The sequence below is a fragment of the Crinia signifera genome, chromosome 3, assembly GCF_055691185.1.
Source record: "Crinia signifera chromosome 3, ASM5569118v1, whole genome shotgun sequence".
In the NCBI taxonomy this organism is placed as follows: Eukaryota; Metazoa; Chordata; class Amphibia; order Anura; family Myobatrachidae; genus Crinia; species Crinia signifera.
This window is the reverse complement of record NC_139219.1, coordinates 51,706,560-51,729,126: the sequence shown is the minus strand read 5'-3', so window position 1 is coordinate 51,729,126 and position 22,567 is coordinate 51,706,560. Positions and strand designations below refer to the sequence as shown.

General features: G+C 45.5%; 1 protein-coding gene across 7 annotated transcripts in view; it reads left to right on the top strand.

Annotated features, from left to right (window-relative positions):
* The window catches only part of EHBP1 (EH domain binding protein 1), a 337,428-nt gene that overhangs the window by 186,230 nt on the left and 128,631 nt on the right, over positions 1 to 22,567 (top strand). For all 7 annotated transcript variants that reach the window (XM_083175799.1, XM_083175796.1, XM_083175797.1 and 4 more), the window contains one exon: positions 19,881 to 20,762. In XM_083175799.1, the coding sequence (XP_083031925.1) occupies positions 19,881 to 20,762 (882 nt within the window). The remainder of the gene's footprint in view (positions 1 to 19,880; positions 20,763 to 22,567) is intronic.

Below are 22,567 nucleotides of genomic sequence, written 5' to 3'. Positions count from 1 at the left end.
GGAACGGCTCTCTGCACCTAGGAGCAGGCACAGGAACGGCTCTCTGCACCTAGGAGCAGGCACAGGACTGCCTTCTGCACCTAGGAGCAGGCACAGGGACTGCCCTCTGCACCGGTGAGCAGGCACCAGACCGCGCTCTGCATCGGTGAGCAGGCACGAGACTGCCCTCTGCTCCTGTTTGCACGCATTGGTAGTCATTTAGGCTTTCTGTCTTATCACCAGCAACTAAAAGCCCAAACATGGCCTGTTGTACAATTGTGACCTCACATTTCAATCAAAGAGGATATTAGGAACCCCCACAAGTGGATGGGTAGACATTGCCAGGCCCCATATTCGTTGCATGGGTTGCTATAACGTTCATTGTTTCCCTGCCCTAGGTTCCTATATCATGCACCCCTGAATCTGACTAATGCAGTGGTTCCCAAACTGTGTGCCGTGGCACCCTGGGTGCCTTGGAAACCTTGCAAGTAGGGAGGCCAATCCCAGGCCATTTTTTTAATCCCGGGATTCGGGATTAAAACTGTCAATCCCGGGATTGGCCTCCTGATATGCCCAATAATTGATCAATTACCTCTAAGCATAGAGGAAATGTGCAGCGGGCCGGTGGCATGTGGCATTTGAGGCGCGGTGACTCGGCGGGCCGGGGAGGAGGCGAGTAACACTGTCTCCGGGTAGACGCGATGGAGGAGGCGAGGTGACTTGGCGAGGCGGGGTAACTCGGTGTCCGGCAAATGCGGTGGCGTGGGAATCAGTGTGTAGATGTGCAGCGTGATGTGATCTCTCACATCACGCTGCGCAGCCACACAACCTTGTTGCCAGGCAGCGCAGCGTGATGTTAGAGGTCACGCTGCGCAACCACACAGTGTTTAAACACCGCCGTGTCTGCCCGGAGTTCAAGTTAACCTAGGGGTGCAATGGATAAAATTCTGATACTATAGGGTGCCTGGATTTGAAAAAGTTTGGGAACCACTGGACTAATGGTTAGGTCAGTATTGTAAAACAGTAAAACAAATGTAGTAAAAAATAAAATGCTTAGATGGAGAGTAAGACGAGGGCTAGGTATACATTTTAGTACTTACTGTACTGTACAGTTCCAATCCATAATGTATATATAACTTTTAATCACTTTATACTTGGCAAAACATTAAATATTGCTTAGAAAAAGCGACATTCATTCCGAGAGCAGTATTCTATGAAAATATTCTCCGTGCATGGCGAGCGGTTTTTTTCGCTCGCCATGCACTCGCCGTGTTTTTGCGGAGATTCTCCATGTTTGGAGACTCTCCGTCATGGCACTTTATACACTATTCAATGTGACCGAGACTCATCACGGCAAGTCTCAGCCAATCCAGCGTATGAGGTGACGCTGCAGGGAGCCTGAGGACGGTGGCAGGCAGGGAGATGGAAGTCTCCCTGCCTGCCCCAGAACGTATGTGGGGGGGAGGTGGGCTCCCCGGGAGCCAGGCAGCACAGGCTGCCCCCCGGGAGAGCCAACAGGGGACCGTGTATTCACTGCACCCGATCGTGCATATGTAATGATCGGGTGCAGTGAATATATGAATATCTAATGAGCGGCCCCCGGCCCCCTGCTGGCTGCTCTGTGTAAAAAAAAACATTTTTTTTAAACTAAATATATATTCATGTGCTATAAGCACATGAATAAAAATAGCATGCCCTTTCACAGAATAAAATTCCTGATTTTTTTTACACCAAAATTAAAACAAAAAAACTTTTATTTTAAAAGTTCACATTCCACTTCTCCATGAAAAGATGGAGAATTGCTACACGGAGAGACACGGCGAAAATGACTTAGAAAGACGTCGAGAAGTGCACGTTGAATAGGGTTGCTCGCTTTTTGAGAGCAAAAGTCTCCGTCCAACGCGAGAAAAGCAGAAACTCGCCATAAAACACAGAGAATTTTTCTCATTGAATACTGCCCCAAGACTGGCTGCGATCAGACAGATCTCCTGCCGGTAGTGCAATGCGACACTGGAACCTGTACAGCATCGGTCCTGCTGGCAAATACATGCAATCTGGATGCTTTTTATGCGTTTGATCGCCACAATCACATAAAAAGTGACAAAATCCCATGTGTATGGGCTCCTTAACCCTTCCTCCATTTCTACCAATGGGCTGTGGGGGAATAAATATTTGTAGCTCACCCCCAAATGTGATTTACCCGAGACCATGGATGCTACACAGACTGAATGCCAGTAGCTTTCTGTTCTAAGACTTTAAACGTTATTGTGTGCTTATATAAGCAGTGATTATTGATGGGCAATATTATTTTTTATACAGGTCAAACTAAATGCATGTAGTGATTTTGACTGCTATGTAGGCTAGTTTAGACAAATTGGTCTCAAATCACAGCACTAAGCCGCACGAAACAGCTGGTAATTGTTAAGCAATATATATTCATCTGGAAGAGTCCATGTTTATCCTGTGCAAAGAAATAAAGTCTGTTTGCTGATCACATTTAAATTGGTGTTAGGTAATTATTTGCATAGAATTGTCACTTTTAAGGTGTGTACACACGGTGCGACAAAAGCTAATGGCCATTTTTGACTATCCTATTTCTATCCTATTTTGACTACCATATATACTCGAGTATAAGTCGACCCGAATATAAGCCGAGGCACCCAATTTTACCTAAAAAAACTGGGAAAACTTATTGACCCGAGTATAAGCCTAGGGTGGGAAATGCAGCAGCTACTGGTACATTTCCCTGTATAATAATACCAGGACACAACAGGCTGCTCCCCTTGCATAATAGCAGGACACCACAGGTTGCTCCCCCTGCATAATAGCAGGACACCACAGGCTGCTCCTCCTGCACAATACACCACAGGCTGCTCCGGCTGGGACACCATAGGCTGATCTCCCTGCTCACCCCTGGGACACCACAGGCTGCTCCCCCTGCCTAATAGCAGGACACCACAGGCTGCTCCCCCTGCATAATAGCAGGACACCACAGGCGGCTCCCCCTGCCTAATAGCAGGACACCACAGGCTGCTCCTCCTGCACAATACACCACAGGCTGCTCCTCCTGCACAATACACCACAGGCTGCTCAGGCTGGGACACCACAGGCTGATCTCCCTGCTCACCCCTGGGACACCACAGGCTGCTCCCCCTGCCTAATAGCAGGACACCACAGGTGGCTCCCCCTGCAGAGGACACCACAGGCTGCTCCTCCTGCACAATACACCACAGGCTGCTCAGGCTGGGACACCACAGGCTGATCTCCCTGCTCACCCCTGGGACACCACAGGCTGCTCCCCCTGCATAATAGCAGGACACCACAGGTGGTTCCCCCTGCAGAGGACACCACAGGCTGCTCCTCCTGCACAATACACCACAGGCTGGGACACCACAGGCTGATCCCCCTGCTGACCCCTGGGACACCACAGGCTGATCCCCCTGCAAGGGACACAACACACGGAGGGGGGAGGGAGCAGCCGCCGCTTACCTCCTCCAGCGTCCGACTCCAGGGGGTTTGGGGTGCGCCACTGACTTGCTGCACGGGGGGGGGGTGCGCGGCTGCCGCCACTGCCCTGCCGTCCACTTCGCTGCATGGCTCCACTTTGAACAAAGGCGCGGCTATGGCAACATGGCCGCCGGCCTCCTGCACAGAGGACATGTATAGTGCAGGAGGCCGGCGGCCATGTTGCCATAGCCGCACCTATGTTCAAAGTGGAACTGGGCAGCGAAGTGGATGGCTGGACGCAGGACAGAAGCCACTGATTCGAGTATATGCCGAGTGGGGGCTTTTTCAGCTAAAAAAAAGGCTGAAAAACTCGGCTTATACTCGAGTATATACGGTATATGATTTTGGCTAAGTGCGATCTTACTGATCTGTGCATGGTTCTGTCAAACTCGCCAGTCTGGAACTGGTCTATTGTGTTTGCGATTTTTGGTAATATTTACAAAAAATTGCATCCTATTTAATTTGCGATTTTGCTGTTTTCCTTGAGAAAACATTTGGATGCAATTTTATCATTTGGAATTTTTATATATATACAGATGGGTCTTCTCCCATCTTGGCAGGGGATGGCACTCTCGTCGCCAGCCGCCAGCGCCATGGCGATGGTGAGAAGGGGACGCGCGCGCACGAGAGGCGCGCGCGTCCCCTTCCGACGGCGCTTCCATCCGTTCCCCCGGGTCCCCGCCGCCTGCCCGCACCCCCCCCTAACCCCCCCTAACCCTGTCCGTCTCCCTGAGGCGGAGACGGACAGGGTTTCCGTCACGCTGGCGACGGAGACTGAGACGCGCGTGCGCGTGAGACGCACGCGCGTCTCAGTCTCCTCGCTGGCGTGGCTGCTGGCGGGTCGCCAGCGCGTACGTTCTGGCGACCCGCCAGCAAGGATGGGAGTAGTAACATACTGTATATATATATGTGTGTGTGTGTGTGTATATATATATATATATATATATATATTATATATATATAGTCGAAACGTGCGTTTTTTTACAGCAAAATAAGATTTTTGGAAACGTGTGATTTCGAAAGTTTTTTCGTCGAAAAAATCACACATGCAGAAAATCGCACCTTACTACATTTCACCCAGTGTGTGCACAGTATTACCGTCAACAGTTTACAATAAAAAAAAATGTAAAAAAAGGATCAATATATTCCGGGTAAACTCTCCTGGTAATTGTAGTTTCTGTTTTTTGCTATTGTTTTGTCTGTACCATATATACACAAACAGGAGGCAAAACCAAAGAGCTGGATATTTGGGGAGGGGATCTGCGATATATAATTGACCTTTCTCATGCGTTATAGAGCAAACAAAACAGTACAATTTACACAGCTCTGTTTGTGTTCCTGAAGTTAGAAAAAGACTTGCTGTTATTTCCGCTCCCAAGTAGCATCAAAAAAGCCTTTCATTCTTTGCATCCAGAGCCAGTAGCCAATTTAAAGAAAGCTATTTACCTGTGTCACCTGATCTCGTCCAATATGTCAGTGAGTCATATAATTGGGCAATGTTTGGGAAACTGCCTGTGGTGCTTTTCTTGACAACCAGCTATTGATGACTGTCAGTCAGGATATCAAAAACATAATATTCCACTTTAAATAAGTGTATATAGTATCAGAAGTAGTTGTTATGTTGATGTTATCCAAACACTCTTGAGTTGTTTATAATAAAATGAATATAATTTAGTTTGGTATTGTTTCTTGAGAGATCATGTCATTCTGTGGTAGTGGACCGCTGCTGTGTTTGACATCCCATCAGACCAGATCCGCAGTCCCTTGTGCATCGGACCTGCCTGCACGTCCGACCGCCGATTTGTACCCCCTCCTGGCGTCAAAGAACAGGGGTGCATAGCAGCGTATGTGATGTATAGCACAGGACCTTGCCAGCCAGGAAGGTCGCTGGAGGCTCAAGGGGTATTGGACGTCCATACACTACTGCCATGTCTCGCATATGGCCACTTTTACCCTTGGTTTTTCACAATGTCTTCTCCCCATGGTGTGTGTATATACCAATGATGGCTAACCTTGACACTCCAGCTGTTGTTGAACTACACATCCCAGCATGCCCTCATCAGTTTTAGCATGGCCAAATAGTAAAACTGTAGCGGGGCATGCTGGGATGTTTAGTCCAACAACAGCTGGAGTGTCAAAGTTAGCAATCACTGATATATACTATACGCGTCGACCTGATTCAGAGTCGCACATAACGTTGAAATTCAAGCAGCAACTAAATGCGTATTTCCACCTGTATTCAGAGTTGACAGCATTGGTGCAACCTCATTTTCCCTGATCCATCTGCTGACAATAAGCAGTCATTGCCCTCATCCGCATGCATGTGCACCCACTTATTCTTTGGTACAGGTGATCCAACCAAAAGCAGACGGATCTCTGTCTACATACTCCTCTGACAGCGCTTTACTTTTTCAATGGATAATACAATATACTGAAACAGATGATAAAAAATTTTTTTGAGTATCTCTTTTTATGTTGTTTGCTTTCTTCAGGACATGAATTATCCATAATACACTCTTCAGTATAATGCTGTTAGCTACGCTTCAAGAGTGGGTGGGGTAAGCTTTTGCTGCATTTCCCTATAGGCTATGCATGTACCAACGACAAAACGGGGGGGTTATTTATACAGTGGCGGAGAATTGTCTCACACCAGTTACACTTTGATTACGGCTTTGTTGCAACAAGGATTTCACAAAGCGTTCTATTTGGTAATCAGTTCCGGTTCAGTAATTCATTTTTACGGTCACTTTAGTCATTTACTACAAGGAAAGGCAATGTGTTGAATTGATATTGGGACTATTTAGATTTTTTAATTGTATAGGATCACAATTAGTTAATTAGAAAATAAATGAAAAATATATATTATTAATTTATGACCTGAACAATTTGCAAAATGAGTGTCTTGCTTCATATTGAATAATGGAATAACACTGTTTTTGGAGATTTGGTATTTTTTTTAATAATAAAAACAGTAATGCAGATTAGTGCAATATCTATCCCTATATTTAGTAAAACAGTAATGGTTGTGTTGGTACATAGAGGTTATTTTTGTGAAATATACTTTTAGGGACTGTTTATAAACTATGGAGGTAGGGAAAAAAACAGAATATTTTTTTCAGGAAAATGTATTTATCTATTTACAGTTTCTTATATAGCGCAGCATATACCATTGTGTTTTACAATTGGAAACAACAGTGATAAAACAAACTGTATAGTAACAGTTCAGTATAGAGATTGTAGAGCCCTGCTCGCAAGCTTACAATCTATCGAAACTGAAATTGAAACACAAAATACTTTGCTAATGTGGAAGTTTCCCCCTGAATTGGCCTTTCACTGCACCGCTAGTGTGTGTTGTGTTCCTTCCCGTTGTGTGAAATTGCACTTTAGATGATAAACACACAGGTGTATACTTACTGAAGTAATCATTGGTGCACAGGTGTCTTTAATGTACAGCAGAGGCAAAATAGATATATTTAATTGCTTTAGCAAAATACTAATTATTTTTAAACCAAATTCAAATAAACAGTAAACCAAATGCGGAATGGGAACAGTACAACAGTGAAATGTATTCCCTTTAGATCCACTTCACCATAATGGCAAAAATCAGACTTAATTAACTAGTTTGGGCTGCATGGATGGTGTAATGGTTAGCATTACTGCCTCACAGCACTGAGGTCATGGGTTCTATTCCCAGCATGGCTCTAACTGTGCGGAGTTTGTATATTCTCCCCGCACTTGCGTGGGTTTACTCCTGGTACTACGGTTTCCTCCCATAATCCAAAAATATACTGGTAGGTTAATTAGCTTCCAACAAAATTAAACCTAGAATGTCTGTGTGTGCGTGTACATGTGGTAGGGAATATAGATTGTAAGCTCCACTGAGGCAGGGACTGATGTGGGTGTTCAGATATTCTCTGTAAAGCGCTGCGGAATATGTGTGCGCTATGTTAATAAATAAATAAAAGGTACTTGTGTAGTTTCACGGCGCCACCGCGCGCACAGTCTGTTACAGAAACTTGGCAGCCTGCCAGAGGCTCTGCTTAACTGTGCGCATTTAACTAGGCTCCCTGCAAGCCGCTAAGGTGTTGGGGCATCTAAATCCAGACGCTAAAGCGTCTGTATTTAGTTGGGTGTAGGGGTACATCTAAATTTAGACGCAAAAGCATCTCAATTTAGCTGGGTCTAGGGGTACACTATTAAAACCCACCCATAGTGCCACTAGTCGACGCAACAGCTGTCGACCTTGTAAATCCCACTATCCACGCCGCGTGGCGGTACGCGTTCTACGACCTTTTCATACCCCCACTATCCACTTCGGCGTGGAGTTGAGAATAGAAAGTGTGGCGAGCGCAGCGAGGGGACGCGGATACCTTCACAGGTATCCGCGTCCCCTCGCCACACTTTCTATTCTCAACTCCACGCCGACGTGGATGGTGGGGGTATGAAAAAGTCGTAGGACGCGTACCGCTCGCCACGCTTCGGGTGGGCGTGGATAGTGGTGCTGATTCAGGAACACATTCACACCTGCACACTCACACACCTGAGACAGTAATGACAACATTTTCAGCAACTGTTAACTTTTTTTTAGCTGAAATTTAACTGGAAGATAACTTGAGAATATAAATGAATCGAATAACATGTAATCAGCGTAACAAAAAAAGTCCAACATTAATTAAAAAGTCATGATTGGTCGGTAGAACAGGAAGGAGCTTCTGCGTCGACGTCACCGCCAGCACTTTCAGAGGAGTCGGCCGGCTCGGCGCTCTCATCCTCCTTCTCGACCAGGGGGAGCAGGGTCAGAGCATGCAGGATGCGTAGAAAGGGGTCCTGGGCGCCTAAACTCTGCCTCCACATAAACTCCTGGAGGTAGGAGTCCAGGTGATGGCGCGCGGTACCCCTTTGGCGCTTATTACGCCACTTGCAGCTGCCCCGCAGGCGCTCTATATTTTGGGTGTGCACCCCAGTGTCCGGGTCAACGAAGTTGAACTTGTGATTGACCTTTCCGTGAACGTAACCGGCCTGCTGGAGCTGCTGGGTGTTGTAGGCCCTCTAAAAGTCCGTGTAGACGGTGGTGCCGGGCTCAACATGGGCCTCGATGGCAGCCATCAGGGTGGCCGCATCCCTCCGCTCCACCGCAGTCATGAAGCACTGCCCGGTCTCCCTGGATATGCCCCCGAACACCCACTGCTGGGTCAGGAGCCGTCCGGCATTACTTTTCCTCTTTACATAGAGGCTCTCGTCGACCTCAACGATATGACCCGGGCCTCCGATTCGCCGCTGAGGCTGCGCCAGCAGGTCCACCGTGCAGGCCTCCCTCATCAAGTTGTTGTACTGCACGGCTGTTTTCTGTGAAATGTTGAGCTGTCTGTCGCAGAATTTAATGCTGGTCAGCTCTTCTGCCCAGCAATATAGGAAGCGGATGAGAACCCCGAAACCACTGAGCAGACCTGACGCTCACCTTCTTTCGGCAGCTGCGAATGTGGCAGCGCCACATGCGCTCTTTCACACTGAGCCTCATGGGGTGGCCATTGGGGCAGGTCTGGTCTGTGGCAGGAACTGGCGGGCCTGCAAGAAAGCCACCGCCTCCTCCTCCGTCTGCGGCAGATTAAACAGCGTCAGACGCTTCATCACCATAGTCAGGTTCGACACTGCCATTATGCACCTCCATCTCACACAGGGCTACTACTGACTGACTGACTACGCTAACTGCGTAGCGCTCTGACTGACTACGTTACGCTGTCCACGCGGGGCTAAGCAGCAACGCGGGGCTAAGCAGCAGACTGGAATTGAGACACTAAATACATCTCAAAGCGCATAAAATGTTAGCGTCTACATTGGGGACACCCCCTGTGGTAGCGGTGTGCCGGGGTGTGCGATTTAGAAGCCCCGTTTGTGTCCTGTTTACACGGTACATTTCATGACATTATAGCTAGAGTGGCACACGCAGCGATACGTTACATCATGTTACATTATAGCTAGAGTGGCACGCGAGCCTCTGGCAGGCTGCCAAGTTTCTGTAACAGACTGTGCGCGCGGTGGCGCCGTGAAACTACATAAGTACCAAATATAATAATAGTGTTAAGGACCAACAATATGACCGTATTCTGCTGTGTAGTCTAAATTCTGTATTATTGCCAAGTTACTCCATTTACTTTTTTCCAGAAAAAAACGTGGGGCGCTTGGGTGAAACAAGAAAAATGTACAATTTATTAAAAACAAACCTCTAACACAACATTACATACATAAGATCAAAACACTTTAAAAATTGAAGTGTCACTGGGACACTGATAAGTGACCACTTGAGATAAGTACTTGGATATACTTTTCCCCTTAATAATGAAGCGGAAATAGGGATTGAAGGGGTATCAGTCCAATTTTTCCTGAGACATAGGGGGTTATTTAGGTTCACTCTGTCTGACAAATTTCTTCTTAGATGGACAAAACCATGTGCACTGCAGGGGGGGCAGATGTAAAATGTGCAGAGAGAATTAGATTTGGGTGAGTTAATTTGTTTCTGTGCAGGGAAAATACTGGCTGCTTTATTTTTACACTGCAATATAGATCTCACTTTGTAGTAAAACCCCACCCAAATCTAACTCTCTCTGCACAAGTAACATCTGCCCCACCTGCAGTGCACATGGTTTTGTCCATCTAAGAAGGATTTTGTCAGAAAGAGTGAACTAGAATAAGGCCCATAGTGTCCTTTCTCCTTTTCAGGACGGAGATTGTTCACAATGATAAGTTGGCTTGTGTGCACACTTTAATAGCTGTAGCAATGGCGCCTTACTTTTAAGTGGAAAGTGACAGTCACATAATGGAAACAGGACTTCTGTCACAAAGGTGTCAGTGACAGTGTTCGTCCTGTTACCAAAGATGATTCTTACCGCTCTGTAGCGTAGGTGGGGATCAGGGTGGTATGCAGCTGGATTTGCGCCGCAGCGCCTGCTCGCTCCGTACCTCTCGGCTGCCTTAGCTAATGTATTATGCGCAGCCGGCTGTGGTTCCCGGCAATTGCCGTCTCCTCGCCGCAGTTTATTTCTCCTGATGTTTTCACCCACCAATTTATCATTGTAAACCATCTCCGTCCTGAAAAGGAGAAAGGACACTATGGGGGAAATTTACTAAAGGAAGTTTGTAAAAAAAAATAGGTGTATTTGTATCCAGAAATACACTTATTTTTGACATTTACTATCCCGAAAATACGGCAATTCGTATTGATCTGCTATCAATATGAGTATGAATTGCCATATTTTCGGGATAGTAAATGTGAAAAATAAGTCTATATCTGGATACAAATACACCTATTTTTTACAAATTTCCTTTAGTAAATTTCCCCCTATGTCTCAGGAAAAATTGGACTGATACCCCTTCAATCCCTATTTCCGCTTCATTATTAAGGGGAAAAGTATATCCAAGTACTTATCTCAAGTGGTCACTTATCAGTGTCCCAGTGACACTTCAATTTTTAAAGTGTTTTGATCTTATGTATGTAATGTTGTGTTATATGTTTGTTTTTAATAAATTGTAATTTTTTCTTGTTTCACCCAAGCGCCCCACGTTTTTTTCTAGTTCTTGTATGCTTTTTAGAGGCTGGCAATCCTCTAACGCGGTGGCTGCAGGGTGACAAGTTACACCCCTCTAGTCTCTAGCGCCAAAGACTATGTTTTGGTATTTACTTTTTATCCGTTCTATTTCTATTTTAGTATTGTGTGTGTCACTTTTTTAGTTACTTTACATTAATTTGAAGACATTGTTTTGGTATTTCGCTTACAGTTTGGAGTTGACAGTTTTTGTTCTTTTTCTTTGACAATTATAGCGACCATTTAAGTTTTCTGACTAATCTGTGTGCGCTATATAAGAAACTGCTAATAAATAAATAAATAATCCGATTAATTTTTTTTTTTTTTTTTTTTTTTACACTAATCCTTGAAACACAAGGAAACAGCACTAACATGTGACCTGGCTTTATAACTGTGTCTCACTGGTGGATACTGTCATTCAGGGCTCTGGCAGTAACTACTAGGTGGAACTATAGGAAACTATCCAGGATCTCTGTTGAAATCCCGAATGATATGGTCTTTAACTTTGGATTGCAGTGTTTTCTACATGTCTTGCAATGCAGTGCCAGTCCCCACCATCTGCTGACAGTGTACGTTTGTAGCAGATAATTGTGTTTGGGGTGGCTTGATTATCTTGGATGTACCTGTTTCAGTAAAACAAATCACTGCAATTACAGCAAGCAAGAGGGGAAGGTTGATCCACGGTGATAAAGTCAAAGACAGATTAGTGTTGTGTGTTCTTATCTCTGCACACATCACTTACTGATGTAGTTTGATAGGTTGGGCAGAATTGTTAAATGGCTTAACAAGGAAGTATGTCTACAGGAATTCCCCTGTACATTAGCATTTATACATAGAAAGTGGAAACGGTTAAGACTTAACTGAACCGAACCTATGAACAACAGTAATTAGCATAAAGGGGTACATTTACTAATACCCCTTTTACACCAAAATCCGTGGTCGGACCCTGGTCTTTAAACACAGGAGTTTCCAGGGTTGGACCCAGCTTCATACCCCATTTACACAGCACTGTGACCCAGGTCTGCGCCGTTTACACTGAACCTGGGTCAGCACTGCTTTTCTCTATGAATGACATTAAAAATGTCGATTTTAGGACTGATAAACTGCCATCCAACCATCCCTCAATGATTTAAAATAAAAATTAAAAGACACTATCTTGTCTATTTTGTAAAATATTTTTCAAAAAGTTTTATTCAGTGCTCAAGCATACATAGCGGTATAAAAGAGCAGCATCTCCCATGTGCTTCCCCCCAGCCCCCACCCCCCCACAAAACAAATAATATAAATGATACTGCATCCAATTATGATTGCTGTGTGCACTGCCTGCATCCTTCCTGGCTGCTGTCTTTTGCCACTGCAGCGCACTGTGGAAAGGCATCCAGCACTTCAGGTATCCTTGCAGCACTACCCGGATGTCCCAACCTGGGTTAGGACCATTTACACCGCCCACGACCCAGGTCCAACCAGTGTTCAACCCTGGTCAGGACCTGGGTAGGAGACCAGTGTTACTGGACCTGGGTTGGCCCCTTTTACACCAACGCTGACCTGGGTCCAACCTGGGTTATTCCTTGGTGTAAAAGGGGTATAAGATGGGAGTCCAATTCTATTTACCAACTTTTAGAAGATAATATATAGACTCTGGTTTCTATGGGCAACATCCCATCGTCAAGAAAATGCCCATCTTAGTAAATTTAAACCGAAGAGTCACTCATACTGTAGGTCTGTAGGCTTTATCTAGTGTTTTTTCACATATTGTGGTGAAGGGACTTCTGGATTCTGGTTGACTCGCTACGCAGCGTAACTTTGCTGCTTGGCAAGCAAACCAATGCCGCCCTCTCAAATGCCCGTCCCCCGCCATGGTCCGCATATCCCCGTCGCTTTGCGAATGGATGGTTCGCATATACATCCATTCGCAGAGTAGCGTATGGGGCCAAAATCATTCGATGAATGATTTCTACCCAGTCTGGGCTGCCCTAGACTTGCAACGTCCGGGTCCGAGAACTGGTTGGGCGGCTGACGTACTTTGACATCAGCCGCCCGCTGCCTGCCTCCATCCCATCCTTTGCGAGCCACAAGAAGGCGCCCGCACTGCAGCCCTGCACATATGCGTAGAGGCTAAACATTGGTCCCCAGTGCGACTTCGCCGGGGACCGAGCACATTCCAATGACCCCCCATAGTTGCCTGACAACCGAAACTTAACATTTTCAGGGGAGAGAATGCAACCCGGAGTCGAGCTGTCGCTGGAGTGCTCCATTCTTGCCAGATTCCTCTACTAGTCACCGTTTTCCTGGGGTGCCGGACGCGGTCCCGACAGTCATTTACCTGACGTCGGGCTCCCGACTGTCAAAACGCAGACAGACAGGTGCCCGACGGCCACCCACTATTTTCCCTCGTAGGGGTCCACGGCCCCCATAGAGGGAGAATAGAATCGCGAGCCACCGTGCCCGCAAGGGGCTTTGTTGTGCTCACCATGCTGTCTGAGTCCGGGCAGTCGGGATCCTATACCACACCCGTTTTCCTATTGCACGGGCTGGTGGAAGCTTGTCTGATAGAGCATAAGACTGAAGCTCAGCACACACTTGCATGATATCTTGCCGATGTGCACAAGCTGGAACCACGCATCAACCATATCATGCAGCGTGTACGGCCATTTGGTGCTGCAGCGGGTTGCATGCTGGACGGCCAATCACATGAGCTTGCATGTAATGCAGTGTATGTTCATGAAGGATGGAACAGTGATCGTTCTCTCGCTCATTAATATCTGCCTAGTTTGTACCAGCGATCTCCCAATGCCCAGTGCAGAGGGTAATATCGCTGCACATCAGCACAATTGCTGGTCGCACTAGTGTGTATCCAGCTATAGTCATACTGCATAGAATGCTCTATGGAGGGACAGTAGGAGAGACCCTGGTGTGTTGTCAGTCCGACCTGTTTGGTTGGAAAACATTAAAGAAAAGATTCACAGATGAGTAGCAATCTTCTGAGTTAATAAGAGTCCTTAGCAAGAGCAGATTGGCAGTGATAGCTTTACACCACTGGAAATCTCGTCCCTTGATCCAAATTGATAAACTCTGATGTATCTCTGGTTGTCAATCAGCAGCGTGATGTGGCCTGGAAAATATCGGAAGGGTGTATGAGACCAGTGTTACACAGAGAACTGGTTCTGAGCCGTCCCCTAGAGATCGTTTATAGTCGTATCAGGAGTGTAGTCATGTGTAAAATTGACATTCACTGAGCTCTAGAAAAAGTGAGAATTACTTGGAGTGATAAATAACCATGCAGAGAACATATAAAACAAGCAGAGACTTGTAACGACAACACACCACGGACACAGAAACACATAATGTACACAGAAACCGCATATGGATTTCATAAGATTACATCCTGGCAAATTAGGCTCCTTTTCATTGATTGACATAATAATATAACGTTGTTTAACCAATAAAAATTCGCTAACACGTACAAACCTATTAGATGTATTTCAGATAAATTTAAATAAGAAAAAGAACCAGCGCTGGCTATGTTTTTCAAATTCAGCTGAAATTATCAGTATATATTATGGTTTTCTTCAAATAAAATGTGTTTATTGACACAATTCGTAGGACATGTTTAAAATTCAATAATAGACTATTAAATAAAATAGTGGTAACCTGTATTACAATTCAGTAACTCCTATATCTAGGGTGTATCCATGGTAACTGGATTGGACGTCTCTATTATTAAGGCAGCAAAAGTTTGTACCAGGTGGCTGTGTACCAAATGTAGAGTGCAGTAGCTGCAGGCACTGGGCCAGATTCTCTAAACTTTGAAAGTTATAAAATGGAGGGTTATAAACAGCCAGCCAATCAGCTTCTACCTGCCATGTCAGACAGTGTTTGAAAAATTTCAGACAGGAGCTGATTGGCTGGCTGTTAATCACTCTCCATTTTATCACTTTTGAAGCTTAGAGAATCTGGCCCAATGTCCGTTAAACCTGGGGGATGGTCCTCTGTTTGCACTTGAGAAGAAGAGTTGACCATAGAAGAGATGCCATGACCTTTATCCAGTATAAGGGGGTGATAAGAGCAATCCTCAGCAATTGTTAATGTCAGGTTAAGGGTGTAATAGCTCTACGCGTTTCTTTGCTTGGTGAAAGGAGGAAATTGGGTACTTATGTAGTATCTGGGCTGCCGATTTTTTGATTGTATGCCTTAACTTAAGGCATACAATCAGATGCGATGCGATATCGCATCGCATACGACCATATCGCATGCGATGCGATGCGATGACCCGATTTTTCCATAGGATTCAATGTTAAAATGGACTGAGTCCATTTTAACATGGAATTCAATGGGAAAAGGGGTCCTTTTCATACCCCTACTATCCAAGTGGGCATGAAGTTGGATATAAACCTGTGGCAAGCGTAGCGAGCCACCGAGCCCGAAGCGTGGCGAGCGAACGGTATTCTGTGTCCCCTCGCGGGGCTCGCCACGCTTCGGGCTCGGTGGCTCGCTACGCTCGCCACAGGTTTATATCCAACTTCATGCCCACTTGGATAGTAGGGGTATGAAAAGGACCCCTTTTCCCATTGAATTCCATGTTAAAATGGACTCAGTCCATTTTAACATTGAATCCTATGGAAAAATCGGGTCCATCGCATCGCATCGGATGCGATGGACCCGATTTCAAAATCGGCAGCCCAGTTAGTACATAAGTACCGGAAATTGTCACACAAAATACAATACAAATATATGTTTATAGAGTATCAACATTTTACTGTGTTCATACACAATTTTGTGTGACGGTTTCCTCCTTTTACCAAGATGCTGCAATCTGTTTGACAATTAACCATTGGGAATATATGTATGGACTCCTATGGACATGTTTCATGCTGCCCCTGATGAAGCTGGGAGACCTTTCCCAGGGAAACGCGTAGAGCTATTACACCCTTAACCTGACATTAACAATTCCTGAGGATTGCTCTCATCACCACCTTATACTGGATAAAGGACACGTCATCTCTTCTATGGTCAACTCTCCTTCTCAAGCGCAAAAAGAGGACCTGACCAACGGCATCTAATAATACTTCCCCCAGGTTTACCGAACATTGCCTGCAGCTACTGCACTCTACATTTGGGACACGGCCACCTGGTAAAAACTTTTGAAAAACATAGCCAGCGCTGGTTCTTTTTCTTTTTTTTCCATTTTTGTATTGAAGAGGATTGGCAATCCTCAAACCAGCTGCAGATAGAAGCGCACCTTAATATATATTTCAGTAGTTCAGATAAAGGCAGTTTTAGTGTTCGAGCCTTTTGGTCTGCGCTCATCGGAATTCCTGCTAGATGGCATTTTGCAAAAAAACATGGAGCCCCACGGAACGTAAAAACCGAGGGCGTGAGGATTACAGTTCGCTATATAATGGCCGAATAGTAAAATGATTTCATTTCTGCTATAGCATTGAAGCTTTACACATGCTGTACGCGTGATAAGAGGGCATCTCTTTTCAGATTTACTTTTTTGGCTGTTTAAACTTGATTTATTTGTATACAGCGAGCATGTGTTAAAGAGAATGTTCTCCCACTAACGGGGAGTATTCAGTTAGCCGCACCAAGGGAATCTAATCCCCGCGACTGAATCTCCACAGTCGGACTGCACATCACAGTCCATGGGTTGCAATATAAAGTCCATGTCAAAAAAGACAAAGGGGATTATTCAGATCTGATCGCTGTTGTGCATTTGCAAGCCGATCAATTATGGATCGACTGCGCATGAGGCCAAACAGCGACAGAAATAGGCAATGATATATATATAATATATATATTTATATATTTTTTTTTTTTTTTGCCATACCCCCTCACAACTTGACTGATCGGAAGCTTGCGTTTGGTAGTATCAGGAAAACATGCAGGTGAGCCCAGGTGTTTTCAAGGAGGGTATGCGAAATCCTCTCAGGCCTAAAATTGAATTGTTACACTGAAATCTAAAGGCCCCCATACACTATGCGATTTGGGCACGATTTCAATCCGATTCGGACGAATCAGGCCGTGAAATCGGCCCAAATCGCACTTGCAGACACCCCGTCTGATCCGATGCGCGGTTCCGTTCGGATCGGGGTCGGGAGGTCGGACGGGCTGCACATAAGATTTGCTAAATCTTATGTGCAGCCCAGCCCCGGAGCCGCGCAGGGATGACAGCGGGTGGGGGATGCCGGCTATAGAGAACTGAGCAGGGGGAGGCTGCATAGGGAGACGGGCAGGAGGCACTTGAAGCTGTTGTGGTGGGGTGACAGCGTGAGCAGGGCGCCGGGCAGGGAGGATGACGCTGGCTGCCAGGCAGCGGCGGGAGCCGGGAGGAACACATAACTTTTGGGGGAAAAAAGCCCATACAGATGACTAGCAAGCCATTGATTGGCTGAGACCTCTCTCTCAGCCAATCAGCGATTGGCTGAGAGAGGTCTCAGCCAATCAATGGCTTGCTAGTCATCTGTATGGGCTTTTTTTTTTTCAAGTTATCTATCTGTTCCTCCCGGGCCGGCTCCCGCGGCTGCCAGCGTCATCCTCCCTGCCCGGCGCCCTGCACCCGCTGTCACCCCACCGCAACAGCCTCCTCCTGCTCGGCTCTCTATTAGCCGGCATCCCCCGCCCGCTGATGTCCCCGCATGGCTCCCTCCTTCTGCAGCTCCCCGGGGACTGCATATGATAAATCCATGCGATTTATCATATGCAAACCTTGGCACATCAAGTGCCTAATCGTGTGTCCCCCTCCCGGGGAGCTGCAGGGTGAAATCAGGTCCAACTTGTCCCTTGGACAAGTCGGACTAATGTATGGGGGCCTTTAGACACACACTATGGCAGCTATTCAATGGGTAGAATCGCGGGCGGCAGCGAATCCTGTGTAGGATTCGGTGCACTTTCGCCGCAATTCTCCCTTCAGGGAGATTCGCTCGACAGCCACCCCTCCGCCCTATTCAACGCCTCAGGGGCTCTCTGCCCCTGGTGGCGAATTTTAACCCCCCCCCCGGCAAATGCCGCCGGGGAGCTGGGGGGCGGCTGCAGGCAGGGAGATGGAAGCCTCCCTGTCTGCGCAGGACACTGTGGGGGTTAAGGAGGGCTGGCACTGACTCAGGGAGAGCCCCCCTAGAACTTGCAGGGGGCAGGGATAGGAGCCGCTGCACTCACTGGTCCCGATCCTGCTTATGTAATGATCGGGACCAGAGTGCAGTGAATAAATGAATATTAATGAGCTGCTGGCGAAATGTGTAAAAAAAAAAATAATTGTTTAAAAAATAAAATAATAATTAAAAATATATTCATGTACTGCAAGCAAAAAAATCAGATTCCAGTTCACCTAAAAAAGATGACGAATGTAAAATGGAGAATCATGGCGAAAATCAAAGGAGAAAGCAGTTCTCCATTTGAGCGAATCCCAGTGAAAACCCCATTGAAATACACCAGGGAATTGCAGCGAGCATGAAATGGAGAACTGGCCGGCATTCACTGTTCGCTTTCGGCGAACAGTGAACATTGAATAGGGTGAATCATATTTTCAGTGAAAAAAATTCATCGCAAGGAGTGAAAACAGCCCGATTCGCCGAAAAAACGGTGAATCAGGAGCATTGAATACTGGCCATAGATTCCACGGTTTATGCAGAATCATTGGGTTTCTGCGCATGAATGAGGTGTACAGGTCGCTTAAAAATGCTTTTTAATTAATATCTTCTATAGTTTGTGTATCTTCAATTTAGCCACTTGTGATTGGATAGGGTAATTTGTCCTTATTGCACATATCTGTGCCAGGCTGGGTACACTCTAGTAGATATATCTGCAAATGGATCGGGCAGCATGTTTTTCATTCACACTGCCAAATTTTGTCAGAACTGACATCACAAACGGGCTTTCACATTTGCATGTACCCATCTACTGAGCTGTCAATCACCGGCGGCTCCCGACGTGGCTGTACAGGTGGTCATTGGATTACCAGTCCACACGGCACGATGCACCGATATATCTTTGTTACATAGCCAAAGTTCATAGAGCAGGTGATTTGTCCATTGTCTAGGATTATAGTCTATAACGTAAGCCAATTTGCAGATGGGGGAGTCAGCTCAGCAGTTGATGATACTGTACCCTACGTATGGCAAGCAAGCCGTGTCAGAGTCACTAAAGGGGAAATCTAGATCAATATCAAATGAAAAAATATAGATGGGTTGGCCATTGATAGGAAAACAAGAGGTTCCTATCTTTGAGAGATTACATCATAAGTGTAGATACCTATTTTTATTTTACCCTCTAAGAATGTTTTAAATCTGATCAGAATTGTATCACTCTCTGTTACTAGGGATTTACATATAAATGTGCCAACTATAATGTTGTAAGTGTGGCCAGATTCTTCTAAACTAAGATAAATACTACTGGACAAGGTCTGGGGCCTTCAACCAGATTTATAATTATTAAAACAGAAAAAAGTAACTTGCCTTTTTGATATTTACAGTTTACAGGGCATTACACTGTAGTCAACATCAGAAAGCAGTACGAATGGTGTCATGGTCATGAGTCCGATTCCCACCAGTGCCCTAACGGTGTGCAGTTTGTATGTTCTCCACATGCTTGCGTGCGTTTCGACCGGGTACTCTGGTTTCCTCCCACAATCCAGCAGGTTAATTGGCTACCACCAACAGATATGAACCCCAGTGTGACTGTGTCTACATGGCCAGAGTAGATTGGCCAAGTAGTTCTTATTTTCCATCCAATTCTGTGTATCTCTGTAAAGCAAATGTTTTCTTTATTGAATGACATGACCTATGTTAATAAACTTCTTTTTTTTTTTCCCTATAGGCTTATGATGGCTTTGCCAGTATAGGAATATCTCGGTTACTAGAGCCATCAGACATGGTTTTATTAGCCATCCCAGACAAGCTGACCGTAATGACCTACCTGTATCAAATCCGGGCACATTTTAGTGGACAAGAGCTGAATGTGGTTCAGATTGAAGAGAACAGCAGTAGAAGCACATATAAAGTGGGCAACTATGAAACGGACACAAACAGCTCCATTGACCAGGAGAAGTTTTACGCAGAACTTAGTGATCTAAATCAAGAAGCCGCACCTGAACAACTAGAGGCCGCAGCCACTGTGCCAGATTTTGTATCTCAAGACAACTCTGTGTTAGTTAGGGACAATGGGATAAGGGACCATGAGGACAAATCCCAAGTTGTAACTGAACAATCTAAAACTGAAACGGACTTCCCTACACCCAGGACTAGAAGTCACCTACAATTACAAAGCTCCAGTAGGACTTTTGATCCTGATGGACAGAGGAAAAGTGATGATACATATACTGCTCGCTTGCAAGCGCAGCCCATAGCTGCTAAACGGAAGTTGCTGAAACCGGATTTTGCGGATCTCAGCGATTTGTCACGGATCCCAGATGTTGGTAAGGAAGCTACGACTGGTGGAACAATGTCTGGATACTCTCATTGTCACGGTTTATCAGAGCAAGCAAAGCCTAGCCTATCCTCCCCATTAGAATGTAGAGGCTTGGACAATGGTGCTCATGAAAAAACTACTGTTTCCCCTACCACAAAATTCAGTGATTCTTATGAAAAAGTTGGTGATATCTTTAAAGGCCCATCTGTTCCGCAGACTGGGATCAGTGCCCTTCTGGATGCTACAAGATCTGTGTCTAACCATACTGATCAAACTGGAAAAACACCTGAGGTAAGTGAGATGATTGGCCAGAATCTCTTCACTCTTCTGACTATTGTTATAAATTTTCTGTTGACAGTTTGCATTGGAATATTGGTCTTTTTGCATTGTGTGTCTTTGCAGTGCTTTAGTTCCTTGGGGCTTCTCGCTCATGTAATACGGTATAAATGTGTGAAATACCATGTTTTGTTTCATAGTGTACTAGTGTACCAACTACAGTTTAATGCCAAAAAATGCAAAATCTTGCACTTGGGTTGTAAAAATCCAAAGACTAAATATAGTATAAATGGCACTATAATGGAAACTACTGATGAAGAGAGGGATCTGGGTGTCACTATTTCAGGGGACTTAAAGGCAGGTAGGCAATGTAACAAAGCAATGAAGGCAAGTCAGATGCTTGGTTACATAGTGAGGAATCAGCAGTAGAAAGAAATAATGCCACTGTATAGGTCTTGGTACGACCTCATCTAGAATACTGTGTTCAGTTCTGGAGGCCATATCTCCAGAAGGATATAAATACATTAGAGACTGTACCAAGAAGGGCAACTAAAATGGTGCATGGTCTACATCACAAAACGTACCAGGAAAGACTAAAAGATCTTAATATGTATACTTTGGAGCAGAGAAGGGAAAGGAGGGACATGATAGAAACTTTCAAATATATCAAGGGCTTTAACAAGGTACAGGTGGGAGACATTCTTCACAGGAAGAGGAGCAGCAGAACACGAGGACATGCACTGAAACTAGAGGGAGGAAGATTCAGGGGAAATGTGAGGAAGAATTACTTCACAGAAAGAGTAGTAAAGTGGAATAGCCTCCCATCAGAGGTGGTAGAGGCAAATACAGTAGTACAATGTAAACATGCTTGGGATAGGCATATTGATATCCTTACAGAAAAAATAAGGATCAAATATGGTTTGAGGTAACATGTTTAAAGGGGCAGACTAGATGGACCAAGTGGTTTTAATCTGCCATCAAATTCTATATCGGAATCCCGATTGCCGGTGCTCCAAAAGGGGGGCGAGCGCATAGAATCCCCTTGCGGGTTTGCTGCGCTCGCCACACTGCGGGCTCGGTGGCTCACTACACTAGCCACAGGTTCTATTCTCCCTCTATGGCAGGCATGTCCAAACTGTGGCCCTCCAGCTGTTATGAAACTACACATCCCAGCATGCCTTGCCATACTTTTAGCATTCCCTAATAGCAAAGCTGTGGCAAGGCATGATGGGACTTGTAGTTTCACAACAGCTGAAGGGCCATAGTTTGGACATGCATGCTCTATGGGATGGGCCCCCACAAGGGAGAATAGCCCCTGTGAGTCGGGATCCACCCTGTCGGATCATCATCCGGCACCCATTGAAAAGTCTCTCCTAGTAAAAGCAAAAGATTCTTTCATAAAGTTTCCGGAGGCGCGAGAAGTTAGTGAGAGTCTGACGTTTTTTTTTAAAGCAGTAATCATCTACTAGGCAAAACCAGTATCTAACTCTGAGGCTATTACATTTGTTGGGAGGGTTCATGATTTGTACCTTTCCACTTTTTATGGCCCAGAACCCCTCTTTTTTTCATAGGAAAATACATAGGCTCCACAAAAAAAGCTGCAGACCTGATGTTTGCTGAATAAGCCAGCTTATCGCGGATTCGGCTTTGACTGATTGAGGCATATGAAACCAAACCCTCAATAAGTTCCAGTATTGGGGCTAACTGGATACGACACATTTACCCCATGTAATTAGATACCCTCCTTAGCCCATTATGGGGCAGATGTATTAAGCTTCAAGAAGAGATAAATCCAAGGGTGATAAGGAGAGATAAACGTC